Source organism: Chelonoidis abingdonii, chromosome 5 (assembly GCF_003597395.2).
Source record: "Chelonoidis abingdonii isolate Lonesome George chromosome 5, CheloAbing_2.0, whole genome shotgun sequence".
Taxonomy (NCBI): domain Eukaryota; kingdom Metazoa; phylum Chordata; order Testudines; family Testudinidae; genus Chelonoidis; species Chelonoidis abingdonii.
The window spans coordinates 22,580,263-22,603,847 of NC_133773.1; the positions used below are offsets into that span (position 1 = coordinate 22,580,263).

The 23,585-nt window shown below is 40.5% G+C and overlaps 1 protein-coding gene across 1 annotated transcript in view; it reads right to left on the reverse strand.

Annotated features, from left to right (window-relative positions):
- Positions 1-23,585, reverse strand: part of SNCA (synuclein alpha) — a 126,722-nt gene that overhangs the window by 90,554 nt on the left and 12,583 nt on the right. The window contains exon 4 of the mRNA XM_032782102.2: positions 14,214-14,359. Coding sequence (XP_032637993.1) covers positions 14,214-14,359 — 146 coding nt within the window. The remainder of the gene's footprint in view (positions 1-14,213; positions 14,360-23,585) is intronic.

The following is a 23,585-nucleotide window of genomic DNA, read 5'->3' on the forward strand; positions in this document are numbered from 1 at the left end:
AGAGATCACTTGGTCATTGCCTGTTAGCTTCATTCCCTCTGGGGCACCTGGCATTGGCCACTGTCGGTAGACAGATACTGGGCTAGATGGACCTTTGGTCTGACCCGATACGGCCGTTCTTATGTTCTTATGTTAGAAGAGCACTCTTAATCTTATCCCCCTATATATCCAGTGAGGATTACTGATCCCCTACTCCCCTTGTTCACATTCTAGATGCTAACCTGCAAATCACCAAACACTGGACACAAACCTGACCCTCCTTTAAAAGCCCACTGAAGTCTTTGGTTCATTTCAGTTATCTTGCCTGTCCATGGATCACTCATCAATCTTGGGAACTATTGTTAAGCTGGGTTCAAAGAACACAGCAAATGGTATATCTGCAAACCTATGATTCCTCATCTGAGGTATCATCAAGGAGTTTACCATTCAATATGAATGCCTAACCACAAAAATAGACCTATTTTCATTTTCACTCTCATTCCATTTTATTCCCATTACTGTTCTAGAAACATTTTTCCCTCATATTTCTGAGCCTATGCAGCGCAGAAATTTATAAGTTCCACCTGACCATAATATAAAGCACGCATCTGAAATGACGCCTTGAGAAAAATCTGCCAAGGGAACTCCAGAAATTTAAAAACCTCGTCTCAAAGATTTATGCCGTGTAGGAGGGGGAAAGAAACATTGCTAAAAATGTCTCCTCTCTTGCCAATGCTCAGCCCATACCTGTCTAAAAAACATACACTAGTGAGTAAATGCTACGTAAATCAACAGGAAGAGCAATACCTCCACTATACCAGTTTAGATACAGAGTCATTACTTTCTGTTTTGATACATTTCCTCTCATTCTCCTTGCCATCAAAAAAGCCCTTTTCTGTGCTTGTAATAAACCAGTTAATATACTAACTTCAGAAGGCATCTTGAATGATCAGTTGTTACATTTATATTCACAAATGAACCCATGTGACTTATTTGCAATAAATTGAAGTTGCATAAATGCTGTGTAATCACCATTTAAAGAGTTCAGCTTTGATGTGACCAGCTGGCAGGATGAAACAAATGGCCAGGACTAGGAACTAAACTCCTTTTAGCTATCTTCCCCCAGTTGCTGTTGGTCTGATGTCCCTGTCACAGACACCAACATAACCATTGGCAGCTGGTTGTCAGATTTAACAGAAAGACCAAAAAGTGTAATGTGCACAGAATCTAAACTACCTTCTCACCCTGTAAATTGGTATTCCCGATCAGGTTTGAGAGGCTTACTGATGGGGTGAGGTGGGGATACTAGACAGACACTGGCCATGCTGTAGCTAAATATAGAGCCTGCTAGTCTCCAGAGTTGTCAATCCAGCACCTTTTACATGCACTAAATTCACTTAAGATAAATTTTTAAACATGTGGGGGAAAAAATCCTCTTTCCTCAGTATAAGGAGCAGAGTGGAAGCCACTCATATTTACCTCCTTTCTCTAGTGACTTCCCCCTTGACCTGTTAGAATAACTCTCTCAAGGGATGGAAATTAATTCAGACTCCATGCTTGTTAATCTCTGACCGTTCCTTACAACAGACTTCTATACATGTATGCCCATCTGAGCTCTTCTAATAATGTCTTGAGGGTCTTGTAAAATGAAATACTGTCAACAGCGAAATCAGAAGCAACCAAACCACTAAAACTAATACTACTGGAGGGTAACGCTGTTTTAAAAAGAGACAGATTTATTCTACATCAATTATACAAATCACAAATTCAATAAGACTTGGGTTAAATAAGTATCTAACAAAAGAATTAATGCTTAAATGATTTACGCATGCATTAAATCCTGTAATGAATTATAGGATTTAATCCCACTGTATAATCAGTATCAATTTAAATTATCATAATGTATGTTGAATTATGAAAATAAATTGGTATTTATGCATAAACATTACATGCACACTCTCTATAGTATATACACTGTATATATGAACTACATAGACAGCAAATTAATTTTCTATCTGTAAAACCATCCTATATTATTTCTGTACCTAAGAAGTTTGTAATGCAGTCAGTGTGCTACAAGTTAAGCACTTCCCTTAAGTGCCTAGCTGAACTGCAGCCTTAATCGTTCACAATTTATAGTGTTTCAACATTGTCCATGATAAATACTTCATTATAAACATGATCAGAATGCTGGCAGCATCCACTCTCACTACAGCCACTTATACTTTCACATGGGTTCCAGCATTCTACCCCAAGGTACACATGAAATTAAGAAAACCTCTAATTCTTTAGACTTCTCCCTAATGGCCATGTCTTAACCTAACTCTGTCATGTTTTCCCTATGTGCATTTTCTACTTGCAGTTTTAAAAGCACAGATTTCTTTAGCAACATCAAATTACCACTTGGATTGTTGATGATTCTCCCTTTGACTATTTTCCCCCTTCCCTGCAAGGGCAGATGATCCTTGCACTGCTAAAATACTCATCTAATCTACTCATTAGGAATAATTTATTTTTTTCACCTCATGATTTCTACCTTATCTTACAACTATATAATCACACTGGCCAGGATTATTACCCATCTCATACACTCACCCAGGAGAATTAGTGGCCATACAACGTCCCCTTACTCACCTGCATGGGACACCTCCATTATAGCTCACAGCTTAGAGAAGAAAGCAGCTTCTGCAGGTCCAGTACTCCCCATCATGGGCAGGTAGAAGGAATGAGCAGGGAATGGGTGGAGCCTTGGTCTCTGCCCAACACTCTCCTCACAGTGGCCAACACAGCTGTGCTGCTGTAGAGGCACCCTTTAGCTGAAACAGATTACTCCCCTCCTGAAGCAAAGGAAGGGGAGGATTAGAGACCAAATTCACTCTGAGTCAATCCCTGATCTGCTTCTGGTGGCAGCCCAACTTTGAGCTGCTTCTTAGGGCTAGGGGTTAATCCACCATCTTAGCACACTGATACTACCATATCTAAGGCTGTGGAGGGGGTTCTACATTAGCTGTGTCTGCTATATCAGCTCATTTGGGGCTCAGTCCTGACTATTACAGCCCTGATCCAGCTAAGCATTTGAACAGTTCTCTAAGTTAAGCACATCCTTATGCATTTGGATCAGAGTTGGAATGCTCAGTCACTTTCAGGATCAAGGCCTAAAGAAAACAGCACTGTTGGTTTGGTTTCATTTGGAGTTTCTTACAGATATCCATTTTCAGTGAACTAACGACCCATTTTGATAATTGCATCCAACTGCTCAAAAGGTAGCATTTTAGATTAGAGAGCTGAAAACATAAAAAGGTTTCAGATGTCTGTTCTCAGGTGGTAAAATTTGATCTGTTTCATAGAATATCAGGGTTGGAAGGGACCTCAGGAGGTCATCTAATCCAACCCCTGCTCAAAGCACGACCAATCCCCAACTAAATCATCCTAGCCAGGGCTTTGTCAAGCCTGATCTCGAAAAACCTCTAAGGAAAGAGATTCCACCACCTCCCTAGGTAACCCATTCCAGTTTGTGATGTAGTCCACTTACTTTCCCTCAATAATGACTTGTGATCCCTGGACATATTCTGGGAGCTTTTAACACAAACATTTTGCAAGAAAATATTAGAGGGAGGGAAACCTCAACCTACCAGGTACCCTGCCACAAACCAGTTTACTCTTTTGTTTAGGTGTCAATTAAAGGCCCAGATATAATACAGCTGAAAGCACCGGACGCAGTTTGCAGAGATAGGTCAGTGGTAGCCTTTTATACAGCTGACAGGGCACCAGAATTGCTTTGCTCTTCTCCTGGATACTGCTGGCTTTCTATAACACAGCTGTAATCATGAGAAATGTGTGCTTCTTATTCATGGATACAAAGATTTATTTAGATTTCTCATGAGATCTCTTTAATGTTTGAAACAGGCATGTTTTATAACAAACTATGTTTGTTTGAAGAGTTGTTATACAAATCCCTAAATAAACAAATTTCATTGTTGTCAAATCTATCCTAATAAATCAACTGTTAAAGTTCTCATTTTCCCCTGTTTAAATTTGTAGTGAATTTAATTCTCAGGAATGATGTTTGACTGATATTTCTGAAAGCATGAATAATTCTGTTCATCCACACAACTACTTCCTCTTGATTCAACCATGAACTAGAGAAGCCGGCTGTATGAGTGAGAAAAGAATGTATTCTTAATATTCTTTCTTTGTTCCACTCAACCCATGGTCTCTGCTTAGACAGTCTCTAACTTTATGTTGCCATCATCACAGTGGAGTTGGAACAATTTTTATAGTGGGGGTTCTGAGAGCCATTGAACCAAACCCTAAACCCTGTTTATGATGGAAACCACTTCAAGCCATGGGGTTCTGCAGCACCTCCCACACCCTTAGTTCCAGCACCTATCACCATGGTATCTAGGACCCCAATTCTCCATTGCATATCTATGGGGATGGATGAACTCAAGCACATGTTTCACTGCTTCTCTGAAATGGGACCTCAGTGCCCAGCAAAATTTTCATCACTTGCCAGCAAAAAGTACTGATTTTTATTGTGTGGATACATATCTACTAGGATCTGTACAATGAGCAACAACTAACTTCACATATCTTCAGAGGGTAACAACTTTTCAGTCATTACCAACCTGCACTCCATGTAAACTGTTGTCCTAGCAAGTGACGTGTGAATCAAGGGTTAAATGTCAAATCTTAAGGGCACTTACTTTAATACACATTTTTGGTCCTATGAGGTCAGCAAGATAGGCACAATATGTAAGAGGCAGGAGAAACTAAGGATGGTGCTATTGTAACTGATGAGGTTTGCAGGCTTGTAAACCTATCCCTAGCACTCAGGACAGACAATAATACTAGTAAGTTTGCACAACCCCTGTAGGTTATAAACAATTATTTCCAATCAGAGGCCGTTCAAGAAGCCTTTGTGCAACAGTGGGAAGGGATAGCAATAGTTGGCATGAATATGAATTATCCCTGAATGAACTTGAACACATTCTCCCTCTTAGCAAGCAGCATCCCTCTGCATATTTAATATAGGCTTTGCTACTGTATTTAGATCAAGAAAAATACATTTGCGTGAGCTTTGCATGAGATCCCACACACAGGCACAGACAGATACATAGGAAAGAGTGGGACACTGAAAAAGAACTGGTGCCACGTTAACTGAAAAGGTTTATATAACACACTCTAAGTATGACTAGAATTAGAGGAGACAAATGTATCAGCCTGTAATGTGCTGGGAGGAAATTAAGTTAACTGGAAAGGGTATCAAAGATTAAATGTACAGGAGTGAGGAGCAGAGGCCAGAGGAAAGAATGAGTGAGTGAAAAAAAGCACAGGATGCAAAATAAAGGGTATGGAAACTAAAAAATTAAAATAAATCAATGGATCAAATGATAGTCAAACTCCAGAAAGGCAGGAGAGTACTAGGGGAAATGGCTGGATGTAAGAAGCTAGAAAGTGAGAGAATTAGACCAGAAGAAAAATAGTGATATCCACTTATTCAATATAAAGTATTTATATGGCCTCTCACTGCCAGAGCATCTGAGCACCTCACAATTTTCAATGTGTTTATCCTTACAACATCTCTTTGAGATGAGCAGTGCTTATATCCCCATTTTACGGATAGGGAATCAAAGTAGAGAGACTAAGTGACTTGCCCAAGGCCACATAGAAATAATGTGGCTGAGCCAGGACTCCAACCCAGGATTCTCAAGTCCCAGGCTACCTCCTTGGACCAAGCTTCCTTTCTGTTCTTTCCAGTCTTATAGTTAAATTTTAAGATCTTTAAGGAAGCACTGACTTTTTGTTACATGTTTGTACAAAACCTAAAACAATGCATCTGGGACTCCTAGAATAGAGAAAACAGAATGAAGCCACTCAAGAGCCATTCCACCTATTTCCACTACGGACTGCTATAACACTTTACGGTCGGTGGTATCTAAGGCAGTAAATAGATCTAAAAACATCAGCATGTTATCCAGTATCATCCAGCAGCAGGAGATGAACCAGTATAATCTATGCCATCACCATGCCAGACTCAGGTCCATTCCAAGATTAACAAAGTCCAAGTGAAGTCCAAGGCATATGGTTACTGCAGGAGTTATCTTGCCAAACCTTACTAATGATTATAAACAGCTATGGAAGATTACATTGGGGTCAATAACCGAATAGAATGGCCACATCAAGACATGGCTTTCTGGACAGAGGCTAATCATGAGCCTTAAAACTATTGGTATCCTGCCCTCCTTAAGGAAAGCACTGACAATCTCCTCCATAAAGGGACCAATCCTTTCCCACTATCCTTCATGATCCAGGAAGGCTAAGGACAGATTGTGCCACAACCTCCCCCTCAACCACCACCACCACCACCACCACTTCTGAACCTCCCTGAGCAACACTAGCTGAAACACAAGCAGAGAAGGCCTAGCATTTGCCCTCTCCAGATGCTGTCCTGCCTCCCTGGATGAAGAAGCTTTTACAGGTACCTTGGTAAAACATTGTTGCCAGCAATATAGTATGTAGGGTGGGGATGGCCATCTAAAAGCAAAGAACTCCATTTGCATTGTAACTAACCTATCCAGTCATTTCTCAAAAGAAACTCGAATGGTATTTCTCATGTTTTCCTTCCAATGGGATTAGATGTCAGGATGCTTTTTCCTGCTATTTCTGCTACCAGGATACAGTAAATTACATTTTGTCTTTTGAAACAATTTTAACTACCAACAAGGTATCAGGTGTGGTGTTTGGTAACTGAATAGAATGCTAAAATGCCCTTGCTTTCTCCTTTCTTGAAGACTATGGACAACACCACCATCCTACTGTCATTCAGGCCAGTAACCTGGGCGTCATCTTGGACTTCTCTCTAGGCCCTCACATCCAGGCTATAAGTGAATCTTTCTGACTTTTTCAGCATAACCTCTCTAGGCTAAAACTAGCGTCCGAACTCTCATCATCTCAATTACTGCTACATCCTTCTCTCTGGCCTTAACAAATGCCATCTTGCCCCACTCATATCCACTCAGAGTATAACTGCAAAGATCACCTCAGTGCCTGATTTTTTGACCACATCACACCTTTCGACCGGCTCCCCCTTTTCTATTGCATCAAACATAAGCTGCTTAGTTTTGCTTTCAAGGCCCTTTACAGTCTATTTCCTGCATGTCTATTATCTCTCATTCAGTACTGAAAGATTGATTCCTGCCTTTGACTGGCCCATGATGTTGGCCTTGACTGCTCACTTGTTAAACAAGTACCATTGTGCTTTCTCCCATGCTGCTCCATAAAGCCATTTCACTGTTCTCCTTCAAACTCTCTTTGCCATGACTCCTACAAAAATCTTTACAATCCTACCAAGCTGACCAATATTGTTGCCTTGAACTCCCTCATCTGTCTGTATCCATCTGTTGTTATTTAGATTGTAAGTAACAACAGGCAAAGAATGTCTTTTGTTCTGTGTTTGATCAGTGCTTACTACAGTGGGTTCCTGGTCCATGACAAGAACTCCCAAGCCACAGTGATGATACTTGGGCTTAACTCTTCTATGCTTGACTCCTTGTGTCAGGGGTGCATGTCCTTACCAGGAGCACTTGTATTGACTGTACCGTCAGTGTGGGGCACTGTGGGACAGCCCCTGAAAGCCAGTAACAGTCAATATAAGCAATGCAGAGTCTACCCTGATAATGTGTTGACCTAACTACATCGACCTTGACTCTACACCACTCATGGAGGTGGAGTTATTAAGTTGGCACAGCAGGGCAGATACATCAGCCGGAGTCAAATTTAAGTATAGACACTTCCATGACTAGGTCGATGTAAGCTGTCTTGCAAGGACTTGACTATGTAGTGTAGACCAGACCTAACTGCTCTCATTTTACTCAGTAGGTGTTTCACCACTGGCTTCATTACAAGCAGAGTTAGGCCAATTTTGAGCACTTGAGAAAAATCTCACCTCATATTTTCTACTTACATTTAGGAGATATCAAATTACTACTGAAATCAATGGGCATCACTCCATTGACCTCAATGGGCTTCAGAACAAGGCATAAATGAGTAATTTATATTCTATGTAGTGTTGAGTAGAACTACATTAGAGCCTCAGAGTTACAAACACCTCAGGAATGGAGGTTGTTCATAACTCTGAAATATTTGTTACACTGAACAAAATGTCATGGTTCTTCTTCCAAAAATTTACTGAACATTAACTTAATACAGTTCTGAAAGTTTACCATGCAGAAGAAAAATGCTGCTTTCCCTCTGTTTTTATGTAGTTTATATTTAACACTGTACTACCGTACTGTATTTACTTTTTTTTTGAAGGGGGGGGGTCCTCTGCTGCTGCCTGATTGTGTACTTCCAGTTCCAAATGAGGTGTGTGGTTGACTGGTCAGTTCGTAACCCTGTATTTGTACCGGGTTCTACTGTAGTGCTAACATATACACAGGGATTTTGTTTTTTAAAACTCGACATTTCAAATTTTGAGGCCGTTTCCCCGAGATAATAACTTTGCTATAAGTCAAATTTTGAGCCTAAACTACTTGACATCGTCAGCAGAAGTGAATGCATAGAAGACTTTGCTGATCAGTTTTTGGCATTTTCTATCCATTTTAAATTAGATTAAAATCATCCTGTGTACCTAGGTATTGTTTCTTCCAGCTATAGGAGTGCTAATTAGTACATTTGAAGGAATACCCAAAAGCCCTAGTTCACATTATGGGATGATGAAATCTTTAAAGATGATGCATCACCCAATTTTTTAAAATGTGTTTTTAACAGAAAGGAGAAAGAAAAAGGAAAACAAACATTCCATAAATGAAAAATTAAGCCCAAGCCATTTAAGGGATGTTGATACTTAATGTCCATTAGAATTGGAATTCAGCCCAAGTGTACAAATAATAAGTGCATGGAACTCACTATGGTGCCTGTTGGTTTAATTCTAGTTAAATTATTCCTGTCTCATCAACATTAAAAGGAACATTCCACACATAAGACTCTATCGTGGTACTTTAGCCACAACCTCATATTGGGCACAATGCCTCCCAGAGCTCCCCTGCACACAGGGGGAACAAAGATCCATATGTAGAGTCATTTGGACAAGGTGACCCCAAAAAGAAATGTAGGGACTGGTTAAAGTCAGTAGGTATATGGAAAAAGTTGGTTGACTGTGAGAAGTAACAAAAATAGGCAGCTGAACTACGGTAGCTTTTATGTTGTGTTCTTCAGCTGGTCTAATTGTCCCCCTTCACTGAACAGTCATGTGGAACAATGATTAAACTCTTCTGAAGAATCCAGAGAATGATGGCCGTATTATATCAGGAGGAAAAATGGAAAGGGAACTTGCAAAATTCCTACTGTTTTTATGCTTTTGTATTCATTTTCATGTGCAATATACACTAATAAGGGCTTTTAGTTTAATAACGTTTCCTGTAGAAAAGAATTATTTAACACTGAAGTCAACAAAATCCTCACATAACAGGTTTTTCCCCCAGTGAACGCATGGTAATTACACTGATGAGCTATATCACCCAGTCCCACATACTGTATTTATAGACTCACAAGCACAATTCCGCCTGCCACTTCAGAGTCACTGTTGAAAGTGGAAAGCCTTTTTTGTTCTACAGTGGGATTTACAAGAGATCAGCTATAAAAAAAAAACTAAAGATCTTAAGGAGAAGGCATGCAAGTCTATATAATTACACAATACGCTTTTCAGGGCAGGGACCATATCTAAACATATGTTTATACTGCGCCTAGCATGAGTCTTGATCTTGAATAGGGTCTTTGGATGCAATCACAACATAAATAATCACCGCCACCTTTACTAGAGATAAAATGCACCCCGAGATTTGTTTATGAGCTGTAACATAAGCCGAATCCAGCCGAGTTAAAAACCATAACTTTAGCGTGTTCTCTCCATGGTACTCCTTTTTTAACTCCCCTTGATGCTAATGGGAGCTACATGTGGGGAGTACTGAAGCAAACAGACACCCAAGGGATTTATTGGATGACTTTCTCTACACACGGAAAACATATTCTCTTACTGTGAATATAATTATCTTATTTTCTCTATTTTTCTCCTTGATCATTATGAGATTAAGAGTTATTACCAAGCATGACTCATACAGTACACAGATGGGGGGACCAAACAAAAGTTGAAGCCAAACACAGAACTCAGAAACTCAGCATCTTGATTTCTCATTCTCACTTTACATGAGTAATATGTGTTATAGATGATATACACATGTCTGGCAATAGGCAATGATTATAAGCAACCTACTGACCTTGTTGGCTGTATAACCATCTATAGGAATTGATTAACCATTTATTAAAACATTTTCTAATAATTTTCTAACCCTTCAAAATTATTTATTAACTTAATATAAAGTGACACTTCTTGCTTTGCTATTCACAAGTAAATTCCTTTCAAATCATAAAACCTATAGGCAGCACTGAAACTGCCAATAAGCAAATCAGCCCTGTCAACCATAGTTTGATTTGACACTAAACCACTTCTCAGTCAAGGTTTGCCTGGGTATATAGTGTTGTTAGAATTTGAGCTGCAGTTCATGGTAACAGAAGCCTTCCAGTGTGGTCTCCAGTTAGAGCGCTAACAGTACTTCTCACGTTCCCAGGCCAGGCAGAATGATACACAGCCAGTGTTTAACTTCTTCGAAGGAAGTATTATTAAAGATTAATATTAGCACCTTCAGATGGATGCAGCCCACAAAGAAAGCATTTCCCCAAGCATCTGACCAGAGTTTCTATATCACAAATAGTCTTGCAGCTACATATGAACACACATACATTCTGTTAAGCCTATGATCCCTCTTCCTAACAAGGAATTTGAAAGGAACACTAAACTGCTGTTCACTCATGAGAATAATGCCAGCGATAACTTAGCTAGTCAAATGGTTAATCAGTGATATAATCCTTCACAAGTGCTACTGTAAATCTTGAGGGAATCAAGTCCAAACCGTTCAAATAAGAGGGACTTGGTAATGCAGAGATATTTCATTTCTATCCTGCTTTATACTTCAAGATTATCAAATAAAACCCCCTTCCTAACCTCAAAGAGCAGTCACATGAAACGGGTATTAGTGTCTATTGGTTTTAGTCCTGCAGCCAGGTATTTATAGAGAGCTGATCACATCCATCTCATAGCCCTGATCCTGCAATTGAAAGTGTGAGGGCAGAGTACCATGCTCACACGGGGTCCCTCTGAGCCTCTATCAGTTTGCTCACATGTTGTCATCTGCAGAATCCATGCCTAAGCGCTTAGGCAACATGAACTGGGAGACACAATTTATCACAAAGTTGGAAGCAAACTCAGAAGGTGACACCACACTAGCAAACATCCTGGATTCAAGTGTGCAAAGGAACTCCAGCTCATTACCCTCTTTATGGTTTAATTTCTAGCTTTACAAAATGAGTAATGTTCTGAGAGCAATAAGCAAGCTCAGACCTTGCACACAGGGACATCAGATCATTTGTTTTGTAATATCCCTGATTATCAGTCATCTGTGAGGAGAGAAGCTTGGGACACAAAGGCACAGACTTCTAACAATTGAGCTAAAGGAGTTAGGTCACTAGTAAGAGTAGAAGGTTCTTATTCGCTATGGACTGGGCACCAAACAGGGGTTATAACCCACTTAACTGGCACAGGACATATATATATGCTACTTAAAATCACATCCAAATGTCCATTGTACACCCCAATTTCATATGCTGAGACATGTCCTATTTGAAAAATACTCAGTTTTCACCAAAATGTTCCATTCTTGGCCTCAGCTGAAATGTAAATTTACCTCGCAAATTTGAGCAAAATCCATTCACTCATTTTTTTGTATTATAACAGGAGAAGCCCCCACCCTACATTGCTATAAAAAGATTTTAAACATCTGAACTTTGTAACTTGCTAAGTTCTAGATGGCTGCTCCTCTTCTGCGAAAACAATAAGGCAGAAATTCTCAAAGCTGCCTAAGAGATTTGAATGCTAATGGGATGGGTGACCAAAGAGGCCTAGAGGGCTTTAATAACCTCAGCCTAAATAAATAAGAATGGATAAATAATGACAGTGTAAGAAATAGAAAAATTCGTTTTCACATCCAAAGTACAAAATCTCAATTACACTTAGAATGTATTATGGTATTTATAAGATTGTGGAATAATATAAATATACACTACAGATGTTCTTTGCTTCTATGGACAGGATTTTATTCTGTTATTGCTAATGAGTTTCATAGCTATGTAAGTTTTTCACTATGCAAAGTGGGATTAGACAGTAAAACCAGTACAGAGTAGTGCTTTTCTTAAAAAAAATACAAGGAAGAAATATAAATGTAGATTCATGTAATGTTAAAGTTATAATTTTAAAAGTCAGGAATCACAAACATTAGGAGTGGCTAAGAGTGAAATGGTAATCATATGCTGTAGTAAAATTGATGCCTATGACACTGCATAGAATGCTTCCAAGTTCCAAGAGTTACCTAACAGCAAAGAATACAATTCTCTCTGAAAAGCCACTGAAGAGATACAAGAAAATTTCGCAGAAAATAAGGGTGTGGGCTCTATAACTTTTTACTCATCTCATTCCCCTGACAGTTCATTAGGTATTTTATTTTCTAAATGCTACAAAACAGGTTGTAGAAAGCACTGGGACACATTAAGGCAGCATTTTCTTTACATGTGAATTTAAAAAGATTAAAAATAAAACATGAAAATTGCTTGAAAAAAATAACAAAACCACTGATGTGATGTTTTGAGACCAACCTACTCCTATGCAACAAATGCCCACTCACAGTGTAATTCTTCTTTTTCTAAAACAATAAGGAGAATTCATTAAAGTGCATTTCAGTCTGTCTTAAAACAGATAGTAAGGATATAGAAGAGCTACTGAAAAGAATTCAGTTTTAACAGCTTATCTTGCTATTAAATGGGGAAAAAATTACACAGCAATTTATTCAGTCTAAGTGCAGTGTAACATCCTACATTTAAAATCCATTCTTTTGCAAATGCTTTTTTCTTTACATCCTCCTATTTTTCTATCACTTTAAAAATATTTGTGCATAATACATGAGTTGTTTTACTTCTGTCTTTTGGTTGTTTTTGTCCCAAGAGATCAATATACAAAATGATCATCATTAAGAAGTCATCATCTACCAACAGTTACCACAATTTTATATCTGAGACCATACTTTTTCTCTGGTGTAAGTACAGAAATATAATGACAGTGAATCAGATACCAAAATATGGGAACTGGTGGTATAGGACAACTAATAATGGCAGCCTCTGGGCTGAAACAAAAATAACTGCAATTATTTTTACACAACACCCTAGAAAAGAATCTGACCTGCAGAGGTCAGAGAAGTTCAGAGGCAGCTTTGAGTTCATCTTATTATAGGTACAGAGGTAGCAGTCTGCTGCAAAGTTTAGATTTGGATCAAAATTTTCTTAATGTTTGAGCATGCCAATGTAATTAACAGATGAGCGTATGTTACACCGCTTCTTCTGTGCTCAATCCACAGAGGATATGAGTTGGCCCTTGAACTCAAGTTGTAGTAGCTTATGCAATGTTTCTCAAACTTTTGTACTGGTGACCCCTTTCACATAGCAAGCCTCTGAGTGCGACCCCCCCTTATAAATTAAAAGGCCTTTTTATATATTTAACACTATTATAAATGCTGGAGGCAAAGCAGGGTTTGGGATGGAGGATGACAACTCGCAACCCCCCATTTAATAATGTCACAACCCCCTCAGAGGTCCCAACCCCAGTTTGAGACCCCCTGAGCTTATGCTTTTAGCTCTGGAGGTCACTTATTCAATCCCAAAATGGCAGCCATGATATACAGTTCCAGCATTTGTTCCAGCATTATACAGTTCCAGCATTTGTTCCAGCATTATACAGTTTGACCTATCAGAAGGCATTCGGGATCATCCTTAACGTACACTTAAATGTTTTATAGGCTGAGATTTTTCAAAGGAACCAGAAAGAAGCTACCAGCTCAACTCCCATTGAAGCTCCTAACTTCCTCAAGCCCTTTGCTTCTTCATTTCTCATTCATGTAGCAGTGTAAATCTCACTACATAAATACCCCTCACCAGATCAAGAGACAGATGTACATGCCTGCAGCCAGCTATCACCACCACCCAGATCCTTTACATTGGTGGATTCACAGAGGCCCCATTGATTTGGTCACTTCCTCACCTTCAAAAATAAACATCTGGTAACTAACACAAACCTGTTTGGCCAACTGATCCTTCTTGACTAAGCCAGTGGCTGCAGCAATATTGCCTGCTCCTTCCACTGTCTTCTGCGCTACTGCCGTCACTCCCGTCACCACAGCTCCCCCGACATTAGACACTTGTTCTTTGGTTTTCTCAGCCACTGTAGAAAAGCAAGAGATTAACAATACATTACAGTACTGGGAGATGAAGGTTAGTCAGGGAATGAGAGGATAAAGTGGCTTATTAATACAGAAGCCGACAGTGCAGCATCCATGGATAGACAGTGAGACCATTACAATTTCTGTACATCCCAAGTGAATCATAAGCAATGAAACATCATCATTTGATCATACAAATAGTGGTAGCACAACTAGAATTAAGGATCTATTTGTGGCGCAACTGTTGTTGCTTGGTAAGGCTTTACTGACCACATTCATTCATTCATTCAGTTATCAGGTTATATTGTGCGGGACAGAGGTTATTTATTACACTCTTTATTATGTCCATCTACATTTCATAACATTTACGTTCAATGCAATGCAAAAAACACATTTTGATTAGTTCACAGAACACACTGACTGTATGTTACTGCTAATCACAAACAATTCAGTGAACTAGTCACATTCCAGTTATTAATTTCTCAGGATTTTTAAAAAATATTTTCTTAATAAACAGGAGTAATTGTTTCTCAGCCTGTAAGTAACATTCTGAAGACCTCATTCTCAGACAAAGGTTTATATGTATCTTTACTCCAATGTGGAGTTTTAAGCCCAAGTCACACAAAAAAATAAATACAAACCAAACCAAAGCTATCAGAGCAAACTAAACTAGTGGCCAGACCCATGGCTCTAGGGAGATGGCAATATAATTACCCTACATACACATCAATAGTTCTCCATTCTGTCCTGTGGAATCTTACAGTTATCTTTCTGGTCATTCACTCCCAAAGGCTCTCCTGCACCAGCAGCTTTTACTGTAGTGAAGTCAATCTAGAAAGCAGGATTAGGACCATAGAATTCCATGCTTTAAAGATACAGGCCCAGATTTTCAAAAGAGCTCATCTCCCACTTAGTCACCTAAACAAGGGTCAGACTTTCAAAAGTGATCAGCATCTAATGTGGTGGCTTCTCTTGGAAAATCTATCTGGCCATTTATTTCAATGTCCAAATGGTCTCTAAACTCTTCTGAAAATCTAGCCCACAAGATGTATCCACACCCACAATTTTACTAGTAAAATAACAGAAATCAGACCTAGCTATACCCTGTAAGTAGGGTGACCAGACTGCAAGTGTGAAAAATCAGGACAGGGGGTGGGGAATAATAGGAGCCTATATAAGAAAAGACCCATAAATCGGGACTGTCCCTATAAAATCGCGACATCTGGTCACCCTACCTGTAACTGGTGCACAAACTTACTGCTCTTCTTTTGGCAATGTTAATTTCTTTCCAGCAATTAGATTCTTTCAATTTCTTATGGAAAGAATTTCAGTTTCCTGTATCAAATGGCTCATTCTACAGATTACTATAAGCAATTATACAACATCAACAGGCAACAGCTGGGGGGAAAACAAACAAACAAACGTCCCCATTAGAAAATGTTATTAACAAGTTCGGTAATAAAGACAGCTTGTGGAAGTATATGCAAATGAAGCAGATTCTGAAGAACTTCAAAAAGATCTCACAAAACTAAGTGATTGGGCAACAAATGGGCAAATGAAATTTAATGTGGATAAAATGTAAAGTAATGCACATTGGAAAAAAATAATCCCAACTATACATACAAATGTGGGGCTAATTAGCTACAACTAATAGAAAGAGATCTGGAGTCATTGTGGGTAGTTCTCTGAAGACGTCCACACAGTGTACAGCGGCAGTTAAAAAAGCAAACAGGATGTTAGGAATCATTAAAAAGGGATTGAGAATAAACAGAAAGTAATCTATTGCCTTATATAAATCCAGGGTACGCCACATCTTAAATACTGTGTACAGATGTAGTCTCCTTATCTCAAAAAAGATGTACTGGCATTAGAAAAGGTTCAGAGAAGGGCAGCTAAAATGATTAGGGGTTTGGAACGGGTCCCATGTGAGGAGAGATTAAAGAGGCTAGGACTTTTCAGCTTGGAAAAGAGAAGACTAAGGCGGGGTATGATAGAGGTATGTAAAATCATGAGTTGTGTAGAGAAAGTAAATAAGGAAAAGTTATTTACTTGTTCCCATAATATGAGAACTAGAAGCCACCAAATTAAATTAATGAGCAGCAGGTTTAAAACAAATAAAAGGAAGTTCTTCTTCACGCAGCACACAGTCAATCTGTGGAACTATTAGCATAGCTGTATTGACTTCAATCAAATCATGCAGATTTACACTATTTAAAGATCTGCCCAATTAATTCTGTATCACTGACAAAACAAGGAAAAATATACTGAAGTTTGGGGTCCCACAGGTGTACTAATGCAGTTGTGATATACAATGACTCAAACACAATGCCACTATTAAAACCACATTTCTTAGGTTACATTAAGGTGACAACAGTTGATGTATAGCAAGGGTGATTACCTACTGACTACAGTTGCTAATGTTACAGTGTACAGAGAAAGCCTTCTCTCTGGGCATATGTTTTCTTTTCCTGAAAAGGGATGCATTTCTCTTCAGGAAAGGCTTAGTACATGCATGCAAACAAGGAAAAAGGACAAAGAATCTGACTGCTGTCACTGGGTTTAGTAATATAATCATAAAATATATAATAAAGATGGGAACCAGAAGAGTAGCTATAGAGTTCACTATAGAGTATCAAGGTTAACTTGACAGAAGACACACAATAGGTGCCATTAATGAGATTTACTGTTTACTGTGGAATAATATAAACAGCTTGTTGTTACAATCTACAGGAGAAATTGTTGCGTTAGCTCTATATTTAATAGCACTCAGTGTATGTAAAGAAACAGGAAGACAAACTAACAGAAATGCACAGCGTAATTGCATCCTGCTGGCTTAGAGGGAGAAGAATAAAACACATTGCACAAGAAAATGATAATGCTGAGCATTGAACCTGATGTGCGCCTGCCTCCATCCACACAATTGAAGGCTTGAGAATACCCCATCTGCCAGTTTCTCTCTTACTATCTCAGACACCACTGCCAAATCATTAGTCTGGGCTGGGATACAGAACTCGACAATCATGAGAGACTGCTGAATAGTTTTCCTGGGGAAAGCTGCTTTCTCCGGGAAAGCTGCTTTCTCCAGAGACAAATATTCATTTGAAGTGCTTCCATCTCAAAACAATAAGCAGAGCTGATTTCTGCAGAATATGAGTAAAGTATGCCACCCAAAGCGTGTTCACTCCCAGAAATACAAGGTTAGTATTATACTGGGTTTGCCAAGAATAGCTTTTAGCTAATATTCAGGTATAAAAATTTCAAAAGCATGTATGTGAGGCTTAAGCCCGATTTTTAAAAGTAACAGCGCAGATGTACAAATGTGCCTGAAGATGCTGCTAGATATCAAGTGGGATTTTCAAAAGCACCTACGCAGGTTAGGTGTCTCCCACTAAGTCACAGAGGCCCATCCTTTGGCATTAGACCAGGTGCTAGAGGTGCTGAGACAATGATCTCTCAGATTCCTTCACATAAGTGCAGCAAACTGCAGTTGTGGAGAAGATGTCAAAGTGCACATCCCCTCCTCTGCTAAAAGCAGAGAAAGACTGAGCGAGCATTTCCTCTTATCTGCTTGTAGGGAGTATTGATATGATTACAGGGAACTGGTTAGCCTTTAAGTTGATGGGCTCATATTGTCTATCGCAAGCCCTCACAGTTTCTGGAGCCCATGTTGCTTATTGAAGGAAATGAGCAATACAAAAGTCAATTTTCCCTCAGAAACCAAGATTCCTGCTCAGGCACCAGTTATAACAGAACTACAACGTAGTTCTATGCACCACCAGTAGGTGCATCAAAGAGTTGTCTCTTTTATTACCCTGGAATTCCTCAGGGACCCTAACTCTAAGGAAGAACCATCCAAACCACACAAGCTTCCATTTGATATCATTTTACTATCCATACTAAATAACAAAACAAACGCACACACGTTTATTTGATTTGTTTATAAACATAAACAAATCAAATTAGAATGAAGTGGATTAATATCAAATTAAGCTAATCAGGTTGATCAAACCATATCCTATGTAAAACTCTACGTAGTTATTTAGACTCTATGTAGCAGTCTTGTTAAGCTATCAGCCCCCACAGTAATATAGCAACAGCACGCTTAGACAGCGAGGGTCCGTGGTGCCAAATATCCATGGCCACATTGTACAGCTTTATTCTACATGTCTAAACCCCCTCCCCGGGTTATTGCAGATCTGGTGCAGCCAAATTAATCATGGACAATCACATGGCTGCTGCCAGTCCATGGCTGAGCAAAGTCCCCTCAAGCTGATCTCCAAGGCAGGTAATCTGACTAAAAAGTGCCAATCAGCAGTCACTGATTATAACGTCAGTCATCTCCAGGCCATTTCTCAATAATACATCCCTATTACTGATAAAATCAAACCATCTTATGCCCAGTACTAGCAGCTGACAATGTATATTAAATGCCTCAAGCCTTCTGATGCTAATCAAGATATTCGCTGTATCAGCTATTTGACTGGAACCTGAGAATCAGAATTACTCCATGGTGAAGCTAATGTTGAGAGTACACTCTGAAGCTACTTAAGGCAGCTTGACTGAATTATTGGCTAAGTAATAGTCAGTCTCTTCGCCTCTAGTTCCAACACAGGGTTACATGAAACATGCCAATGCAATTCAAGATGACACAACTCATTACATTTAATATTTCAATCACATATTTAGATTAAAATAGCATGATTTATCAGGATTAATTTCCATGGACTGGTCTACAAGACACCTTATTAGCATATATTATACAATCATTAGCTATAATTAAATCCAGATTTGAATTCACCCACTATCTTTGCTTTCCAGACCAATTGTTCAGATACCAAAGATTCATTTCTTAAACCCAATTGCCCCGGTTTGTACTGGAGGGAGCAAGTTCTCTAGTCACTTACTCTATATGAAACTATACTGCTTCACTTTAGAACCTGTGTTCTCCAGATTTTTGTAAGGGGACTGTTATCCCCTTACTAACATTCAGTGGGAGTGTTTTGGTTGCTAGCTCCCAGCACTAAAAGGGGAGGGATCGATGGCAAATCAGGATCCTGAGACTGACAGGCCCCAGGAACAATGGCGAGAGTCAATGCTCCAGGTCAGCCTGAATGACAGGGCAGGCAGGCTATTCAAAGAGACAGAAGGCCAGGGTGGGTCCCATCCTCCATGTAAGCTGGAATTGCCTGGGTTCAGATGGAGTAGGGGCCCAAGCTAAGCTGCTAGGAGCAGAGCTGCAGCCCAAAAAGCCAGAGCACAGCCCAGAGAGAGAAACCTGCCCAGAGTGTGGAGCTGCAGCAACCAGAGCCAGAGGGGCTAGACAAGCAGCCCAGGAAGCAGGTGAGAGCTGAGCGAGAGGGGTACGTCTACACTGCACGATTATTTCGAAATTAGTTAAACCGATATTACAAACAGATCTAATAAAATCGGTTTAGCGCGTCCACAGTGGGATCCCGAAATCGATTGTTTGCGTCCATGGTCCAAAGCTACCATCGATTTCAGGAGCGGTGCACTGTGGGTAGCTGTTCCTCAGCTATCCCATAGTTCCCACTTCCGTGTTGAGAGTACAGTGCCTGATGGGGCAGAAAACACTGCCCCGGTGGTGCTGGGTACAGCCTCACCCCTCCCTTTGTGAAGGCAGCAGACAACCCTTTGGCGCCTTTTTCGCGGAGTGCATTGAGCAAACGCCATAGCACAGCAACTTTCCCTTTTTTTTTTTCACGTGGTGGTGGGGGAAATAAACTGAGGAGCTGTTCCCTGAACCACGCCAGACACTGTGTTGAACCTACAGACATTGGGAGCTCAGCCAAGAATGCAAATAATTTTCAGAGACTGCTGTGGACTGTGGGATAGCTGGAGTCCTCAGTACCCCCTCCCTCCCTTCATGAGCGTCATTTGAGTCTCTGGCTTCCCGTTACGCTTGTACACAGCGCTGTATATCCTGGAGTTTTTTATTCAAACGCTTTGGCATTTCGTGTTCTGTAACGGAGCTGGATACAACAGATTTGTCTCCCCATACAGCGATCAGACCTAGTATCTCCCGTACGTCTATGCTGGAGCTCTTTTTCGATTTCAAACTGCATTGCCAGCCGTGCTGATCAGAGCTCCACGCTGGGCAAGCAGGAAATGTAATTCAAAAGTTCGCGGGGCTTTTCCTGTTACCTGCCCGCTGCATCTGAGTTCAGATTGCTGTCCAGAGCGGCAGTGCTGCACTCTGGGATGCCGCCCGGAGGCCAATAACGTCGATTTCCGTCCACATGAACCCTAATCCGAGTTATCACTATCGAATTTAGCGCTACTCCTCTCGTTTGGGAGGAGTTCCGAAATCGATTTAAGGAGCCGTTAACTCGATATTAATGACGACGTCGTGTGAACGGATACAGCGTTAAATCGGTATATCGGCCATTAAACCGATTTAAAGTCGCAGTGTAGACCTGGCCACAGAAGCAGCCTCCAGAGAAGACCTGCTCTGGGAGCAGAGCTGTAACAACCGGAGCAGAGAAGCAGCCCAGGGAGCTGACGGCAGAGCAGCAGCAGCAGTCGTGCTGAGGCAGTGTGGAGCTGGGGCTGGAGCAGTCCGGAGCTGGGTGCGGTAAGCAGCTGCGGAGAGCGAGGGGGACCCTGGGCAGTGGGCCCAGCACAGGAGATGCCTCAGCCAAGAGGCTCTGCAGGCTAGACTTGGAGGGGGATCATAACCTGACAGAGCGGGGGGTGACATTGGGGAGAGGGTCCTGCCACCCAGAGCCTGAGAGAGTGTGGCTACCGCCAGAGCAAGTGTCCAAGCCACAGCACCTGCAGCACAGCCAGGCCTGAGAAGGAGGCCTGGGACCTACAAGAAACCGACTGTGAACTGCCCTGATGTCCAGAGACACTGTTTGTGATGGTCCCTGCCACAGAGCGGGGTAATGTGTTTTCCTTTAACCTTTCCCATTTTTCCTTATTCTTTTTTAAAATTAATTGTAATTAAATAACTTGTATTTGCTTTAAATTGTATGATGTGATCAGTGGCTCAGGAAGGTGGCAGTGCAAAGAGAGTACCCCGGAGTGGGGACACCCTAGCCCCTGTCCTGGTGACCACAGCAGGGTTGGGGGTTGAGCCCCCGGGAATCCTGGGCTCAGCCTTGTTGGGGTTACGAGGACTCTGCCAGACAGGAGAGTGGAAAGGGAGTACTCAAGGGCAGGGAGGCCTCTGGGTAAAGAAAGTGGGAGCGAGGACTCAGATCCTTTTGCTAGCCCACTTCACTGGGGTAGTGCAGAAGCCAGGAAAGTTCCCCACAATAGCAGGACCATTCCCCCACTTACATAATGTAGAAAGTTTGGTCTATTAACTGTAATTGTACAAAGTTACTACCCATTTCATATTTTTAATTTACATTCAACAACCCAAGTCCATTACTGGAGCTTAACTGCACAGAATTAAACAAAAATATTATGGAATTACTATCAGTAACCCTAAGCCTTGTCCATTCAGCTTGGTGTCAGCCATTTCCTGAGCCGGATGAGGCCTATCATTAGTCAGTTATGATGTTCCAGTCTGGTTTGCCTAAAATTCATAATGATCCTTTTATGGTCAATTTTTTTCATGGAAGTAGCATTTAGGAGAACTGATGCCCTTGTGTTTTGCATCATTGTCCATGTTCTTTGTCTTACAAACAAAATTTAACATTTCCCCCAAAAAACCTCTCAAACATGTAATGCATCCAACTGGAATCTCCTTTCTCATGAATATCAGAGATAGACTGGTACTCACAGGATTCATAATGAATCATTTCTACTTTCTTCATGATAGGTGGCTTTAATCCCTACTAGGCTGCTGCACAAAAAGATTCTAATGTTGCCACAAATTCCACAGGTTCACAAAGTGTCCTTGGACTTTTCAAGTTCAAGTTCAGTTGGTCATCATCACCATCACTTTTTTATCTGGATGCCCATGCTGTTTGTCTGGATACGTCACACATCAGACACACAAGTCACCACAGATCCTCTGCTAGTTCAAGTGGAGTTTCCTTTTCTTCTTCCTGTTAACCCTTAACTGAGCTCTGGCCATCTTAGATTAATGTCAGGCTGCAAACCTTATATCAAGGACTTGTACCAACTCAGAATGCCTCGGCATGTGTCCTAAGGATAAATTTTGCAGCATTATCAAAGCTGGTTGCTTAGCTGTAGTTTTAGTTTAGCTGCTAAAACACCCTCCTTGCTTATTCCTCAACCATTCATTTGGCATATGATGTTGAACAGGGCTAAATAAGCCTCCCAATATGTTTTTTCTTCGAAAATATAGACTTTGTATAGGTGAGCATCAATCAACTGCTATTTATCTCCTCTAGGCTTCTCTGTGGGGCAGTAGTCAATAGAAAGAGTCTGTGTCTTACTCCAAACTTCTTTCTTTTCTAATTCCTTATCTGAGCTATTAACTTTCACAGTGGTCTTCAGAACCTCTGAAATTCTTGCTCAGGTATTTTCACAGGCCTTTAAATGAGTGTTTATGCTGCAACTGGAAGCGTGTCTACAAGCATGCATAGACAGACATGCCCTAGATTTGCTCGAGATAGCTTGCTAAGAATAGTAGTGTTGATTTCATGCCACAGACTAGCCACCCAAGTACCAGCCCGCTGTACCCCATAGTCAGGTGGCTAGCTCATGACACCACCCATGCCACATCATCCTCACTGCTATTGTTAGACCCTAGTGTGTGTCTGTCTGCCAGAGTTGGGAGGCACGCACCCAGCTGCAGTGTAAATATTTCCCATGTCAATTATTCCAAAGAAGATAAATTGCATGGAATTCAGTGTACTATGCAGATTTTTCAAACAGCTGAAAAGCTTAAGTCCTAACTGCTCTGTGTGGATATCATAGAGTTTCACTGACTTTGCATCTTACTGATTATTGTACCATATTGCTTCCTGATTTTTGCCTTACCATACCTGTTGTTGTTCAAATCAATTTAATGCACAGATTCACTGACTTTTAAACTGTACAGCTAATAAGGCCATGTGCATGCCCCATGAAGCCTGATTTTTCAAATTGTAAAGTACTAATGTTCTTGAAATAGACTGTACGTGTGCAAAGTACAATTTTCAAATCTTCATAAGTGTGACAAATTCAAACCAAATTTCATGACAATTTTGAAAGGCACTTCTCCCAAAAGGCAATTTTCCTGCCAGCTTTTAGCTTCCTATTCCTGCCTACTTCAGTGCCAGACCTGATTTTTCTTAAAAATAAAATCAC